Source organism: Melozone crissalis, unplaced genomic scaffold, assembly GCF_028551555.1.
Source record: "Melozone crissalis strain CALT ecotype California unplaced genomic scaffold, PUWL_Pcris_2 ptg000019l_1, whole genome shotgun sequence".
In the NCBI taxonomy this organism is placed as follows: Eukaryota; Metazoa; Chordata; class Aves; order Passeriformes; family Passerellidae; genus Melozone; species Melozone crissalis.
This window is the reverse complement of record NW_026535797.1, coordinates 21,478,868-21,495,365: the sequence shown is the minus strand read 5'-3', so window position 1 is coordinate 21,495,365 and position 16,498 is coordinate 21,478,868. Positions and strand designations below refer to the sequence as shown.

At 43.1% G+C, this 16,498-nt stretch overlaps 1 protein-coding gene across 3 annotated transcripts in view; it reads right to left on the bottom strand.

The window, feature by feature from the left end:
* The window catches only part of KAT6B (lysine acetyltransferase 6B), a 101,285-nt gene extending 85,761 nt beyond the window's left edge, over positions 1 to 15,524 (bottom strand). For 2 of the 3 annotated variants that reach the window (XM_054276968.1, XM_054276970.1), the window contains exons 1-2: positions 13,958 to 14,011; positions 7,641 to 8,537 (exon numbers count right to left, since the gene is read on the bottom strand). In XM_054276968.1, coding sequence (XP_054132943.1) covers positions 7,641 to 8,261 — 621 coding nt within the window. In that variant the 5' untranslated portion in view covers positions 8,262 to 8,537; positions 13,958 to 14,011. Of the gene's footprint in view, positions 1 to 7,640; positions 8,538 to 13,957; positions 14,012 to 15,397 lie in introns of those variants that run through there. The other variant, XM_054276969.1, reaches the window with a different exon arrangement.
* Between the last annotated feature and the right edge of the window lie 974 nt (positions 15,525 to 16,498).

Below are 16,498 nucleotides of genomic sequence, written 5' to 3'. Positions count from 1 at the left end.
CAAACACTGCTAGTTAGTGTTGCCATGGATACATGGACATTACATAAAAATTAGTTCTTAAAACTACAGTCACTCATCAGCACTATTTTGGAAAAAACAGATGTGAAATTGAAGCCAACTTCAAAATGCCACCAGTGATGAAATTAACTCCTGGAGAGCACGTGGAAAACGTGTGGCAAATTTACCACAGCTTAAGCTAGCTCTGCTCCTATTCTGAGATGAGGAGACATCAGCCATGCCTACCAGACACCTCTGCTGAGATCATACACAGCTTTTTTCCTGTGCCAGAGTCCTGCTTGTAATTAAAACCAGAAGTCTCAAGTCTATGCCACCTAGAACTGCTTTAATTGGTAACTGCTGGACTGTACCACCACAACCACGAGGGTAGAAAAATGGGACTCTGCCCCTCTAGACACAAAAAAACTTGACAAAGCAGAAATTCATGCATATTTGCAGCTAGTACTGCAGTGACAAGGCATAAGAGTAGACAGGTTACAAGCCTGCAGTTTCCCTCATCACATGGGATTTTTCCTTATGTAACATCTTATCTACAGCACAACCTGAAGTCCAAATAATCCACGCAGACCTGGAACTAAGCCCAGCAGCCTTGGAGTTGCCTGCACAGGCATCCCTATAACAGGTCACACCCTTTCATTTCAAGAAGGCTGGCTGTGCCTGCAAATTCAAAACTTTGAGCTCTTCACAAAGAACCTGGAGAGGGAAAAAAACCCACAAAAAGATCCATGTGACACCAGTAATAATATTCCTCAATGAGGGATACAAGCAGATTGGGAAAAGCAACAATAAATACAAGTAATTTTGCAACTGAAGGAAATCACACTAGTTTAAAGGCTGATTTGTCCCTTACCAGGTAACCACAAAGGACAGCAGTGGATCTGCTAGCTAAGAGATGCCTGATCTGACATGCCATTATATTCAAAATTCTACAGCCACCATCTGAGCCCTAATACTGTTGCTCCAGTACACAGCAGCACTCCATCCACCTGGTTCCATACAGTGCTAGTGTCCTGGCTTGAAACAGGCCCTTAAATCATGGTTCTGTCCTTACACCCAGGCAAACATAGTCCTGAACACAGAGAACCAAGGTGCTAACAGGACCATAAATGGATTTAAAGTTGTAAAGAAAACTTTGGAGTTTTTACCAGTCTTTTCTTAATGCTAGCTTGAAATTCTTTCAAAAGTGAGAGTCTTATGCCATTTACAACTACCAAACTGGAAAACTGCAGTTAATCTATACCTGATATCTTTCTTGAAAAAAAAAATATGTCAAAAATAGCAGACAACTTCAACTGCAAGTTATCAAGCTTTTTCATCGCATTTTACAATAAAGTTCCTGCAGCAATAAGAAACAACATGGAACTGCTATCACATTTCAACTGACACAGAAAAAATACCCAAGAGTCAAGACCATCACTACTATTGAACACTGAAGAGCAAAGACACTTTGAACAGATAAGAAAACAGCACTGAGAAATTATGCTATGTAGCTCTCCTTATTTCTAAAGCAGCCTACTGGTATTGTTTTAGAAGGAATTTTGATGAAGGATATACCTGTGCATTAACTAGTTGAAGAAAAATTAGTCTGGGAGGAAAAATGCAAAGAGTAAAACCGCTAACCATAATTTAGGAATTCAACGTCACTCCCAGTTAAGAGAGAGGAGTTCACAGAAAATAGCATAGATGAATGAACACCAATAGAACTGCTGGAATTACACAGGATTTCTTTAACTCGCTGCTGTCAGTTTCAATACAGGACTCATTGCAGAACCCCACACTTATTAATTTCAAAGGGAAACAACAAAAAGAATCACATTTTAGCATGCAGTATAAGGTTTGGAATCACTCCTTGCAATAAACAAGAACCACGTGCCCATCATGCAGAACTATACTCAGAATATCTTGCTTAGGGGAGAAAAAAAACAATGAGTAGGGTCTTCCCTCAGATCTACAGGCCACTGCAAATATCACCCTATTTGCAGAAAATAAGTCACATCAGAAATTGCAAACTAACCTCTACCCTGCTTTACAAAGGAACAGACCAATCTAACTCAGGAAATAGCAGTATTTAACTTCCCACTGTACAATTCAAGACAACTTTTACAAATATGCTTCTTGGGTTGGTCCAAACATGCTGAATTGTAAAACACATAAAAATAAGCCCCTAAAGCCATATATATCCATCTGTACAGTGGTTTGAGTTTTTTCTCCACAATATGGGATGATGAGAATTTTCCACTTCAATTTCTGGTAAGCTCAGGTATCTCAGGTGTTAAAAGGATCTAACTGTTCCCTTGGCTTATGCACAGAGTTGGCACTTTTAGCATTTCAGAAGCTACAGGTTTGGGAACAAAACAAAAATATAAACCACTACACACACACAAGACAAAATCCTCAAAAATAAAACAAACATCAACAACAAAACCCACCAAAAAAATCATTCCAAATCCAAAAGTTAAACAACCCAAAATGCAAGAGCGGCAGAATCTAGCAATCATCTCGGAATTTCCAGGACCAGATCTACGCACAGTTAAGGTGTAGGCCACCCTTCCAAGAAATAAAGATAACTTGTGAATTGAAATAATGAGAAACACAAACATGAGACTTTGTGTTTGCCAAGTAATGCCAACATTCCTCAGTATTTTGTCACCATGAAGATGTTGAGAGGAAAGAAACAAAGGCTGCATCCTAAGACAACAGCATTTTATGGACTGACAACTTTCCATCACTGTATTTTGGTGCTCAGACTCACCCTCAGAAGCCCAGATGCCACACAAAGGCAGCTCCTAAAGCTCAGCATTACAAATATCCCCTTATGTGTACATCTGCAAGACACATTGTGCATTCATTTCTGCCTCCCTTTACTGTTTCTGCACAATGGAAATCTAGAGGACAGAAGCAACAAGAAATCTCAACCAACACTCTCTTGCTGCCTACCCACAGGAAGGCAGGAAGCTGAAAAACTGAGCAAGGAGGAGCCTGAATGCCAAAAACGCAATTCGCTATAGATTGGCCCTTTGCCTGAAAGACAGAAGGAGGAACACCCAGTGTCTGCACTGGCACAAGATACATACCAGAAAACTGAAATTCAACCCATGCCAAGTTACATTTGAAAAGCTAAATGTACATAGGCCAGTGAAAACAAAATTAGATAGGAGTTCAGGGTAAGAAAAATTAATAAAACAAGTTCAGTTTTGCATGAAAGTCAGCTTAGAAAGACAAACTGAAAGTGAAAGAGATTAGTAAATTTTTTCATGCCAAGAATCAGATGAAAATCACAGCTGAGCTGTTCAAGAGAGCATTGAGGAGAACCAACATCAAGCCACCTTCGTTTGAACAATATCTTTGAAGTTTAAGTACTAATTATTCTGAACATGGCAAAGATTAAACTGCTGAGATACACTATGCATTCCCACAGCCCTCTGATAACGTTACAATGGCCACTCCCTCTTCATCTTTAAAAGCTCAATTTATCTTTTAAAATTATGTCTAAAAATAAGCAAATAAAGAGCTGCCTACACAGCCTACAAATATTTTTCTTTGCGTTTATAGTCACACAGCACTTGTGCTCAGCAGATGGCTAACTCCCAAGACTTACTAGGTTTCATGCAACTCCCAAACTGCAGAACCTCCCTAGTGCTTGTCCAAGTGACAAAGAAAACAGAGAAAACATCAGCAATATTGCCATTCTACAATTGACACCATTCAAGTTCTTAAAACTGTAAGTTTTAAATGCCACTTTGCTGCATTTACAGAAGTGCATTTTAATGCTTCAAAGGCTTATTGAAAAGCTAAGTATCACTCAATTTTCCTCTCTCTTCACACCCTTCCCTACTATGTAACCAGTTTTTACACTGCATTTTCTGGTTAACATATTCATACAGCCCTTTTCAGGAAATGCTTAGTGAGAAAAGGTGTGAAGCAAAAGGGAGGGGATCTATGCACGATACTCTTGAGCATAAGGAAGAGCACATAGGAGCAGTTAAATTGTTTAAATATGCACTGCAACACAGTGAAGTGCACGAGATCAAACGGCTGCACAACAGAATGAATTATTTTTCTGCTTTCTTGTGCATGTAGTTTTTTTGGCTTTTTGTTTCTTTATTTGAGGAGGATTTTTTTCCAGTTTTTTTTTTTTTTTTTTTAAAGACACTGCAAGTCTTCATCCTGAAGGATACCACTGTTCTCAGTCTTCCTTCACTTTTAAGGCAGCTCCATCTCTGGCTGGATGCTGTCCTTCACACACCCAGTTAACACTAAATCTGGCACCTTTTGATTGCATTGATTCAAGTCACCTGTCCAGACACCAAGTGAGCATTTACCTCAATGCCACCAGAATCCTTCAGACAACTGAAAAGTCCTTTGTATAAGATATACTACTCATGACACTTAAAATATACCACCTAGACACCATATAGCTGCCAAAAGCTCCTGACCTTCCAACAAGATCTATCTTTCATGAACCTTGTACTTGTATCTCTTCATTTAGAGATGGAAAAGCAACCCTCCACACACAGGGGAATGGAAAGGGATTGAGAAGGGGAAAATTTAAACAGCTGCACTGCATCTTTTCTCTTGCTGTAACTCAAGAGTTGATACAACTTTGCCCAAACCCAGAAAAGCCGGGCTAACACTTGAAACACCATTTTTATCCAAATCCTTTCTTCCAGGCCTATGGATAACAGGAGGAAACATGGCTGCTGTATTTCTGTAACTAATTGCAGCTATTTCTGAATCTAATGAAACAAGAGAACTATACCTAGTTGAATTGGATCACCCAGTTAATAGGGATGAGAAAAGCAGCTCCACAGCATCACCACTAAGACAAATGTTTGGCACTTCCAGCTCCCTGTTCCAAGTATTCATAGAATGCAAACCACTCAACACTCCTGTCACACAGTCAAGGCTCCAGGTCTGCAAAACTGAATTCACTGACACTGAATTTCAACAGTATTTATCTTCTCAGTGCACTACATACTCAGATGCTTTGGGTGGGTGATTGAAGCAAGCAAACAAAAACACCAATCCCAAAACCAAACAACCAAAAAAACTCCAAACAAGCCAACAACAACCCCAACACAACACAACCACGATGCCCCACACAGGCCATACTGTATCTCTTCTGATCACCTTTACTCAGGAAGAAAGGTTCAGAGTCTGCATTTGGTACTCTGAGTGTGAATGTTCAGACTGACAAAGGGAGAGCTCCAATGCACTTCTAATGGACCAAGTCTTCTGCCTCATCCTGATGAGCTGCTAAAAATTATGCATTAAAGAAAGAAAGATAATCAAAATTACTCAAATTTGCACAATCATCAAAACATATTTCTGTGCACCCTTACATTTGTTCTTTTCCTCCAGGAAAGTCAGCAAAAAACATACTAGAACATCACCTCTAGTATTTGAAAATAAAAAAACCAAAACAAACATACAAAAATAGCCACCCCAACAGAAATAATCTCTTACTTGTGCTAGCTATAGAAAGTGCCAAAGAAACTTTAACATATGCCAATCTCGTCAAATGTTAGCCATTCCCAAGAGATGCCAGTTGGATACATTCATTGTATTAATTTCAATAAATAATCTTGACATGCCCCATAACAGTCACTTAAATGCTTCCAATAATAATAGCCTAACAGTTCTCTTGCAATGTCACCCTGCTTATGCACAAATTAACATCGATTTCAAATGAAGATGCAGTCACATCCCAGTGACAGGGACAACTTATGTACACTTACTTTCAGAACTGTCCCTGAAGTATTTAAAGCCATATATAGTGAAGAACAGTAAAAATCCCATATTTAAAACAAGTCTCTATATATTTGCTCAGTAACCTCAGTAACTTAGCACAACTAAGTGGTAAACTACAGTAACATGGAACTACTGATTCACCAACCTCACATCAAAACTATTTTTGTCAGGAAAAGCCGTATGCCAGTTTTTAAACACGCAAGTCACACTGCTAGTTTTGAGGCACCCAAATGAAAGCTCATTTCTTGCCAAAGCACTTGCTAGAGAACAGATTTGTTTGGCTAACTTCTAGAAGACAGATTTATCCTTATACCAGTATTTTAGTATGGCAGTAATGGCTTTTTCAGCACCATGACCCAACTAACATTCCTTGCAAAGGCTGCCAGTCCCAGCAGGTAGCCTAACATGGGAGAATTTTGTTTCTACAAAATTCATGTTACTTGGGCTGCTCAGTACTCCAGCCCTCAAATTTTACATGTCATTACAGTATCAGAATTACAGTAGAAACCCAAAGTACTTAGACAGCTTTACCACTACAAGTAATTAAATGGTTATAGTGTACAGCTACAGCAGTAATTGCACAGTGTGCAGCACTTCTGAATTTCCATTCTGATTATAGAGCATGAAGCTCCATGCATCCCTCAAACACCCGAGAAGTCCAATTTGACAGAAATAGATATCCTTACACAAATGCAATCATATTTAACATACATTTAGAGAAGCTCACAAAAATAAAGCTACAACTACTCACCTTGGACGGTTCCCCAAACAACTGTTCCTGAAGACCTCTCTAAATCATTGCAACACAAGCATTTTCTACTCTGCACCCCCCAGCATCTCGCCATCAAAGGAAAAAGACCACTGAAAACCATCATGCTGCCTCCAGGAGACACTGGTGGAACCTCTACAATAGCAAAGCTGTCTGGACTATTCCATGTCCAAAACAACTGCCATGAAACTTGACCAGTCAGAAGAGGAAAACAAAAAAAGAAAACAAAGAACCCCAAACCACCAACTTAGAAATATTTTAACTAAGTCACTTCAACTACAACAGGTAACTTTCCTTCTCCCAAAGAAAACTGAAAATTCCAAACACACTTCACCATACTAAATGGGAAATGATCAAACAATGCCTGCAGACATGTCTTTGACACTATCCTTTCATAAACAAAAAAAATAATTGATAGCCCTTTCTCCCCCAAGGCTGAAACTCCTGAACAATTAACCTCAAAACAAGACTCAAGTAATAGCAAAAATAAATCCAAGTAAGGAGTGCAACAAAAGTAAAACAGAAGGAGGATACTGCAGTTCAGCTCAAATTGTCACTCTGACACCTTCACTTCTGTTCCTAGAATATTAACATTAACTCCAGTTTCTACTCACAGACATTTTAAAGCTCACTATTTATATACAAATATCATTTAAAAAATAATAATTCTGTCTTAAACATCCTGAGTCCTATCAGTGGCATCTCAGGCCATCAAACTACAACAAAATCTGTATATGCCAGCAGAAAATGAAGGTAAAAGGCCACAATCAAATCACACTGCAGATTTCAGCTACACCAGTCTGTCAGGCAAGACAGAACAATCTCACACCTACAACAGAGCATACAGCTGTACTCTTCCCTGCTGCTCTGCTCATCTACTGAAAATTCACAAAGCAAACTATCCAATGCAGAATGGCAGGACATAGGGAGGCAAGTAAAATATGTTTATCAGAACTGATTCTGTATAAATCTGGGACATATATACCCATTCATATACAATTAAACATGTAAATAAAGCACAGAAGAATCATTCCTTTTGTATTAGGTAAATAAACAAAGGATAACAAGAATATTTTTTCATTATTACATTTTTCAGACTTACCTGGTCTTTTTCATGGGGTAATAGGCTGACAGGTGGAAGGGAAGCTGGGAAGGTGCTGGAGTATTTTGGAGCTCCTTTGCTTTCCAAACTGCCATAATTCACTCTATACTGGGGACCATCCTTCAGTAACCTCCCATTGTTCACAGCACGTTTGGCCCCCAACCGCAACCTCTGCTGAAAGGCAGGATTATTGAAAATACTTGCTAGGTCATTTTGACTTCTCAAATACTTTTCTATGTTTTTCAGGGAGGAGCCATTAGGTTCTTGAAGCCCTTCAATTGCTCTTCTCAAGAGTTTATTCCAATCCACATTACGAAGCTCATTACAGGCTCCTCTGGATCCCTTAACAGATTTAGGAATAGTGCCAGGTTTAACACATGAAAACCGTCCAGGATTATCTGGGTCCTTGTAGGATGCAAGACCTTTGTTAGTGACTTTAAGAATAGAACCATCTTGAACACTAAGTTCCAACTGTTCTGAAACAGTCTTCTTATCTAATCCATGGGAAGCACAAACAGCATGACATATTCTCTCTTCAGAAGGCCTTTGCTTTTGCTTTTTAACTTTTTGTATAGCTTCCAGAATCCACTCCGTATAAAGAGGGTTGGCAAGTTTTACCATGGTTGACCAGTAATTGTTTCCAGCCAAGAGTTACCCATAGAGGTTCCTCCTTATCCTTTTAGCAGATCTTTCAGATGCTGTTCACACCTCAAACACAAATGAAAGGATTCCACACGCTGCTTGGACACATGGCAAAATTATCCACCCTGAGGAGTCGGAAAAAGCAGAGAAATACCTCCCCACTGAAACTTTCCAATTATGTTACTGTTACTGAAACGTAGAAGGGGTTCATCTGTGATGACACTGGTACCTCCTTAAAAGAAAGTTTGTTGCAACCTTTAAAAAGAAAAAAAAAACAAGAGGCAGGGAGAGAATACAGTTAATGCTGAAGCATTAAAAACTAAAAATGCATTCAGACATGCATTCATACTATAGATGCTGGAGTACAGAAAAATCTTTGTAATTTTATATGAAACATTTGTCAGTCCCCACCCCACACCAAACAAGTCACCATAAAATCCTTCTGCTTCTCATAACAGTCAGTGAATTTAGCTTTCCTAAATTCCATCACCCCAACACTTAACCTACTACTGACCTGTTGGACAATTTCCATTCAGTCAGGGATCTGAAAACACTCTCCAAAACAAACTGCCTCCAGATCATTTCTACACGGATTACACATGCACTAGAAAGCCCAAACAAACAGAAAACCAAACCCCAAGCAATAAAAGATAAATTATTGACTACTTCCAATTCCTACAGTATCCTGTCTCTAAGTGTCCTGCCATGTTGATTACACAACTTAAAAATCAAAACCAAAGATATCAGAACCAAGTTACAAGTATTACATCCTTCATTAATATTTAGGTGCCCTACAAAACCAAAAGGCATCACAAAAGCACTTCTCATTTTCAGGCCTGCAGCACAGAGGCATTTTTGATACAAACCCTTAGGAACAGAAATGAAAAAGTAACAGGAGGCATCTTCACATAAACAGGTTGTCAGCACAAAGTTGCGTAAAGAAATGACATTGAAAAACATTTCATTGACTCACAGTTATTTACTTTTTTTTTTTTTTTTAACTTATTATGGAATACCACTCCAATAGAAAATTCAGTGGCTATGAAAACTCATTAAAGAAACCAGAAAGAACATCTTGATGAGGAGTTTATTCATTCTGGGAACACATGAAAAAAATAAAACCATTTTAAAGTCTCACAAATTAAACTTAGACAGGAGTCGCATTATGAATAAACAAATATATTTGAAGTATTAGTTTTTTCTGCCATGAAGTATGAGAACTTTTGAAGGCATTAACAGAATTGCAAAATTACTTCAAATCAAAGGAAAACAAAAAACAGAAGAGAAAAAAAAAATCATTCTCAATACATGGGTTATCTTGTAAAGTAGAAGATTCATCAGTTTCATGGCAAAGATTTGAAACTAGTTAATATGCCAGTATATTTACAAAGCTATGGCAAGCATCCTACAAATAACAAAATCATCTATGATTACACAAGTCCTGGACCCCATTTTTTAATATGTTTATTCTAGCCATCCTGCATTTAAATCATGTTCAAAAACTTGAGTAAATTATAACTAGGAAAAAATATTTGTGTAGTCTATCCTGAACTGATACACTAATCTAAATTATTTTCAATGTCATAAAAAGATTCCTCTGCAACTATGAAGATAATAGAGTACTACAATACATACTTTTGGCCCTAAACCTCTTTCTTCTTCTACCCCTCAAAAACGTCTTTAAATATAAATTCAAACTCATGTTTCACACATTATTATACCTGTACAACAGAATTACTAACAAAAGTGCAGCTGGTTACTGGTGAATATAAAATTTTTCCATACCCAAACAGTCAATATTAATCAATTCATTTTATTAATCTGTCCTCCTCAAACCTGATCAAAGGTAAAACAACTTCAGATTTATAAATATGAAACTTCAAGTGACTGCCAGACTGAAAGAGACACATTCCTGATGCAAATGCAGGGCCTAAATGCTTAACTGGCTCACATACTGAACCCTATTGATCTACATGGATTGGATCCTGTTTCTTGCTTCCAGACCATACTCATGGAAGCTGAATTTGACAACAGTTTTGTGCATTTCAAGCATCTGTAAGCAAACAATAACTTGTTCTGTAAACAGACCTTTTTTATTTACTCCAGCTAGCAAAAGCCATTCTTTCCCTAACAGAATTGTTTATATTCACTGTTTTCAGATAATTCCAAAATAACACCATAGCTACAAAATGCACACAAATATAGGGAAGGAAAGAGTTTCCATGGTATTATAAACCTTACAGATTCTCTCACAAATCTGACACTGAAAATTCAATAACACAGCAAAGCAGAACCCTATATATAGTGGAGGCTCACTCACATTTAGACTATTTTATACACTCTTCCTATAGATTTGAAAGTTCTCTGTAGTTACATATAAAGCCCCAGATTCCTAGAAAGCTACTTTTCAAGTTATTTAGTTAGTCTGTTCCACTGTAAGTCTTCATTAAGACAATCACGACTTAATTAAATGCTGAACACTGCATTTGCTGAGTCAGACATACTTGTCTGAGTTTTACATCTACTGCAGTACTGTTGTATTAAATTTCATACAAGCGACCACATCACTTCCATTAAATTCCAGAAAACACAGTACAGGGTCTGTTCCAAGCTCCTGGACACTGATGAACATTTCAGAATAAATGCTATAACATGTGGGTTACAGGAATTTTTATTGGCCAATGACTGTGGCAAAAGGTTAGCATAAACCTGTATCTTCATATAAAGCCTACTGCTTGGTACAGAAATTTCACAGCCATATACATTCAGAACTACATTTTCACTTATTTACTTAAAACTCCTTAGGAGTAATACAACCTCCTGCATGCTAGCACCTACTAAATCAACTCCAGTGGAGTGGATCAGCAGGAACAGAGTTCCCAATGCACTGGACAGGATATTTCAGGAGCAAAAATCAAGACATCTTAAATAGACACCTTCCAACAGTATCCAAGTTCACTCTGCCTTAAGGAACCATGCAGAGTGCATGCAAGCCAAGTTTTAAATTCTTTTGCCACAACTCAGAGCCTCTCTTACTCTGGCATTTTGGGTGCACATGAACTTGAAGTGCAGCCGCCTGACTTCCATGGCTGCCATGCCAAAGCCTGCCACACACTAGAGGCAGAATAACTCCTCACCAACAAACATCTTCCCCAGCAAAACAATTTTATATCCTGGAGCTATAAATTAAGGAGATCTTTCAGAAATCAAGACCGACTGATCCAAGATCGGCAGTACAGAAATACACACATTTACATGCAAAGTTATTAGATAAGACAAAACAAATAGCTTTAAAAACAACCTTGCAAGATTCAACCTAAAAGGATACTCAGAAATACAAAGTTACATTCAGGTTTCTAAGTTTAGAATGCAATTCTACCAAAACTACAAAAAGGTGGCCATACATCATTTAATATAAAAAGTGTGATGATTATCCAAACAGATTTTGAGGAAATACCATTTTTAAGAAGTGATTATAAATTAGTCTATTTAGGCACTCTATCTATTAATCTTCCTCCCCTTGTAATTAACTAACTTTTAATCACCATCAGCAGCACTCATAAATCACAAAATAGATTTTCCATACTGTTAAATGCACAGGACAACTTCCAAGTTTTATGGCAACAGTCAAGAAGTTCCTTCTACATAACTTGTCATATTTCAAATTCCATGCTCTCTGGTATCTTATATTGAAAATAAAAGCATTTGAGAAAGTTTGGCTGTACTATATTACTGACCAAATCTATTAACAAGTCTGCCACTGAGGAGCTAGAAAACAGAAGCATTCGAGGGTGAAGTGCAACCCATTAGCTGTAAACATGAAAAACCATCTCTAGTCAAGGCTTGTCCCTTTGCCTAGGTCATAAATTATCAGATAAATACAAAGAAGTTGCAAAATTTCAGCTTGGGATTTAGAATGAACGCAAATGTACCCTTTATAATGCACACACCTATTGCACAGATGATTATAATTAAAGAAGGCAGTGACTGAACACTTCAATCTCAGGTGTCATCAGTAATCCTATAATCCTCTAATAAGGTGGTTTGCAGACTGAACTAGTACCTGGAATTGCTTCCAGGTGATCCAGACTGTGAAAACAAGTGGTGTAGCCAAAAAACCAGCAACAAAAAAAGGTACACTTCTCTTCAAAACCAAAGCCAAAAGTTACTACACAAATATCACAACATACAATCTAAAGGTTGGGGGTTTTTTTAATTAATGAAAAGTCTGCTTCAGCTTCCATAAATGTAAATGCAGTTAAACTTTTAAAACCTGAGATTAACACATCTATATTAAAAAAAAACCAAAAAACTAAAAGAAAGGGGTGAGGAGAAGATGCACCTGGGGGAGATGACAGCAACTTGTGCAACCCGCAGGTAAACTGTGAAGCTCAATCTCACCCTGCTCCCTCCTACCTGCTCTGCACACTCTCAGGAGAAGCAGCAGCAGGCCAGCTCTCTGCTGCAGCACCAGGGTCAGGTAAGGATTGCAGCAGAGGAGGAGGAAGAAGAGAAGACTGCCATTGCATTCCATTTTTGACATTTTTCCTTGCTCCAAGCCATTACTTAGAATTCTGTAGCTAATCAACTCTGTATTCCACCCCCATCTCAATTAATGATGCAAAACAGACAACACAGTTGTTTTCCTATTGCAAAAGACATGGACCTACAAAGAGATGGGGAGAAAGCAGATCCTGGTAAGCACTCCCATCATGCATATTCCTCTTAAAATTACTCAGGTCATGAAGCCAATTGTATTATTCTTTACACAACATACAGTTTCCAATAATAAGAAAGGGCAATGACACACCTATATGCTTTAAAAATACAGATGTGTAGACACTACAGTAACTTCAAAACTGCACCAAAGACTCGGGGGTGTGGAGAGAAGAGTGGCACATGTGAAACGAACTGATGGAAGTGCTTGTGCTCTGAGATACCCCACAAGCTTCTTTGAGATCATACGCTTAAAATCACTTCACAACATGACAGCAGCAAGCGCCACCAGAGGAAACAACATCAGCACAACATGACAGCAGCAAAATCACCCAAATTCACCTTTCCCACCTTCTACTGTGGAAGTTCTGAGCACTTTAAAATACAGTACTAAGGAACAGCAGGAAATATAGGAAGGTAATATTCACTGCCAAGAATTCACCTGGAAAAAGGTGAGCTGAAAACATTTCTTCTTGGGAGCGTGGTTTTCAACAGCAGGGGTGGGTATCCCTCTGCCCTTGCCAGAGGGGGTTATTTTCAATACGCAGCGACAGAGTACGAGAGGTGAGGTCCGGGCAAAGAACACACAATGTGAACATCACTTCCAAAACGTGGCACTGCCAGCCTGAACTAATCCCCTCCCCAACTTACTCAAGGTTTTCGCAGTATTAGCCCAGCCACGGAGATGTGCAACGCCTAGAGCCTCGGGCCAACGCATTGTTGCGTTCGCAGGGGCCAAGCCGGGGCTGGCTCGGCGCCCTGCCCGCCCTGCTCCGGGCTTTGCCATTGCCGAGGCGGGAGCCCCCAGCCCGCAGGCTCTGCCCGGGGCACGGCGACCCGCGGCCAGGGCAGCCCGGGTCCGGGCGCGCACCCGCACCGCGGGGCACCGGGCGGGGCCGGGGGCGGTGGCCGCGGGTCCCCCGCGGGAGGCAGGTGAGACCCCCCCCGGTACCACTCACCTCCGCGGGGGGAGGAGCCTCCTCCGGGCGCCGCAGCGGCTCCCCCTGCTGCCGGCTCTTCCGCCGCTCCCGCCGCCGGGCCGCGCCGGGCCGCCTGCCCCGCTCCGCGCCGCCCGCGGCCGCCGCGACCGCCCCGCTGCCGCCGCGCGCGGCTCGGCGCACCTACGCCGCCATTTTGTCTCGCCCTGTTGTACTTAACGTGAATCCGACATGACACTGATTACAGCCCAATGGAGGCTCATTAAAACCTTACCTACCCCGCGCCCCGCCCACTGCCGCCCGCCATTGGCCCGCGCCGCGCACGCCGCTGCGCGCTCACGGGCCGGGGGGGGGGCTGTCCGTCACCCGCCCACACCGGCCCCGGCCCGCCCAGCAACCGGCCCGGGGCTCCCATTGGCGGGCGAGGCCTGTCAATCGCGCGGCGCGCCCCTTCCCTGGGCGCTCAGCACCGCCCACAGGCGGGAGGGGGCGGGGCCGGCGGCTGACACTGGCCGCCGCCGCCGCCACACACTAGCGCGCCCCGCCCACCCACCCGCCTCGCGGCTGGGCCTCGGGCGCTCGCGATTGGTCACGGGCCGTGAGCGGGGGCGGGACTTCTCGCAATCCCGCCCTCCCGTTGGCTGCCGCTGCCGCCCGTCCGCCACCCCCCGGCCTCCTCACCCCCCCCACCGCCGCCCCACCCGCTCGCTCCCGAAGTTTGTTCGGGAGCGCGAGCGCTGCCGAGACACCGGCGGCGGCCGCCTGAACCAGCTCGGCAGGGCGGGCGGGCGCGCCACACACACTAATGAGCCGCCTTAAATATTGAGCGTCACGCGCGTGCCTCGGAGGCTGGCACTCGCCCGGGCGGGCGAGATGGAGCGGCGTGCTCGCAGCATTACCCTCCCAAGGTGCCTGGCACTGGCAGCCGCTTATCGCGCACACACACACCCCGCACCGCCGAGGGAGGGAGGAGGGAGCGGGAACGGGAACGACGACAATGACTCCCAGCTCTGCAGCCACATGCAGGTCCCTGCAAGTTTCGCCATGCGAAGCACAGGGACTTCTCTGTCACCCCGTCTGCGAGGGAACAATTGCCGCCTCAGAAAGACAGGGTGGGAACATGCAACACAAAAACCTCAGCCATCCCCTGCTTCCCTCCGCCACTCCATTCCCCTTCTCCCCACCCCATCCAGCCCAGCCATCACCCCCTGCTGCTGCTCCCCCTCCCCTGCAAAACGCAGAGCATTGCAATGCATTTACCCAGCGCAAGTGTCTGCAAACACGTGCATCAGCCTCCGATGCTAAAGGAAAAAAAGTACCCAGCCTAGTGACAAGCCCCCTGCGCTGGGAGCGGGGAGGGAAAGGGGGTTATTATGGCAAATTGCAGCCTGTCACCCAATGCAAAACAAACCCCATCGCATGCTCCCTATTATCCCCCGCATAAACTCCTGGGAATCTAACCTCCGATGCAGGTTCCCCCCTTTGCTTGCAATGACCTCCTTTCTCTGCCCGTGTGTGTTTCTGCAGCAGCGGTTCCTGCGGAATGTGCTGCCCCTGAAACGCGATCGCGGCTCCTCTCTCTCTCTCGCTCGCTCGCTCTCTCCGCTCTGTCTCTCGCTCGCCCGCTCGCTCTCTCTCCTGGCTGCAAGCAGAGCCAGGAACACAACAACAACACAGCCTCCCCCCACCCCCTTCCCCAAACACATACACACTGAAGAGACCCAGCCAGGAGAGCCAGACGAGCCGGGGAGGGGGTGGAGGGAATCCCCAGCCAGCGGATTGATTGCACCAGTTACCTTCCCTAAGCCCCTCCGCGAGAGGGGAAAAAAGAAGATGAATACAGAGAGAATACCTTGTCTCCCCTCCTCCTCCTCCGCGGGGCTCCTCTTCTCACTCCAAAATACTAAAAGGTGGACGGGCAGATCAGACACACGCGTTCGGCTCTCGGCGGGGGAGGGGAGCCACGCGAGCAATTATCATTAATTTAGAAATTAAAACAGAAACCCACCCCAGACCTCCAGCCTCCCCGGTGCGGGCGGACGCAGATTGCGAGGACTGGTGCTAAGACACAGGACCTGATAACAGCTAATTGAAAGGTTAATCTACATAGGCTGTGACAGAAGAGGTCCCTCCCCACTTTTTTATCTGCTGTTGGCAAGTGGGAAATTGAGCTCCCCCCATCTTTTCTCCCTCAAAAAAAAAAAAAAAAAAAAAAAAGGAAGAAAGAAAAAAAAAAATAAATGGGGAGAGAGAAAGGGGGAAAGGCGATAAAGTTTGGGGGGCGGCGCGTCCCCTGGGCGGGAAGGCGGCTGCGGGGGGAAGCGGCCCCCGGCGCCTCCCGGGGCCCCCAGCCGCCCTCGGGGGTCGCACGGGGCTGTCGGTCCTACGGGGGCGATGTGACCTGTCCCGACGGCAGCCCCCCGAGGGCAGCTTTGGGGCTGGAACGCTCCCCCGGGCCAGGGGAAGAGGGCTGTGCTCGAGCCTCCCATAATTAGTGTGAGGGATGGAAGCAGCGTGAACAAATCACAGATGTTGTCCTCCCGTTGAGTTTGTACATGTAAC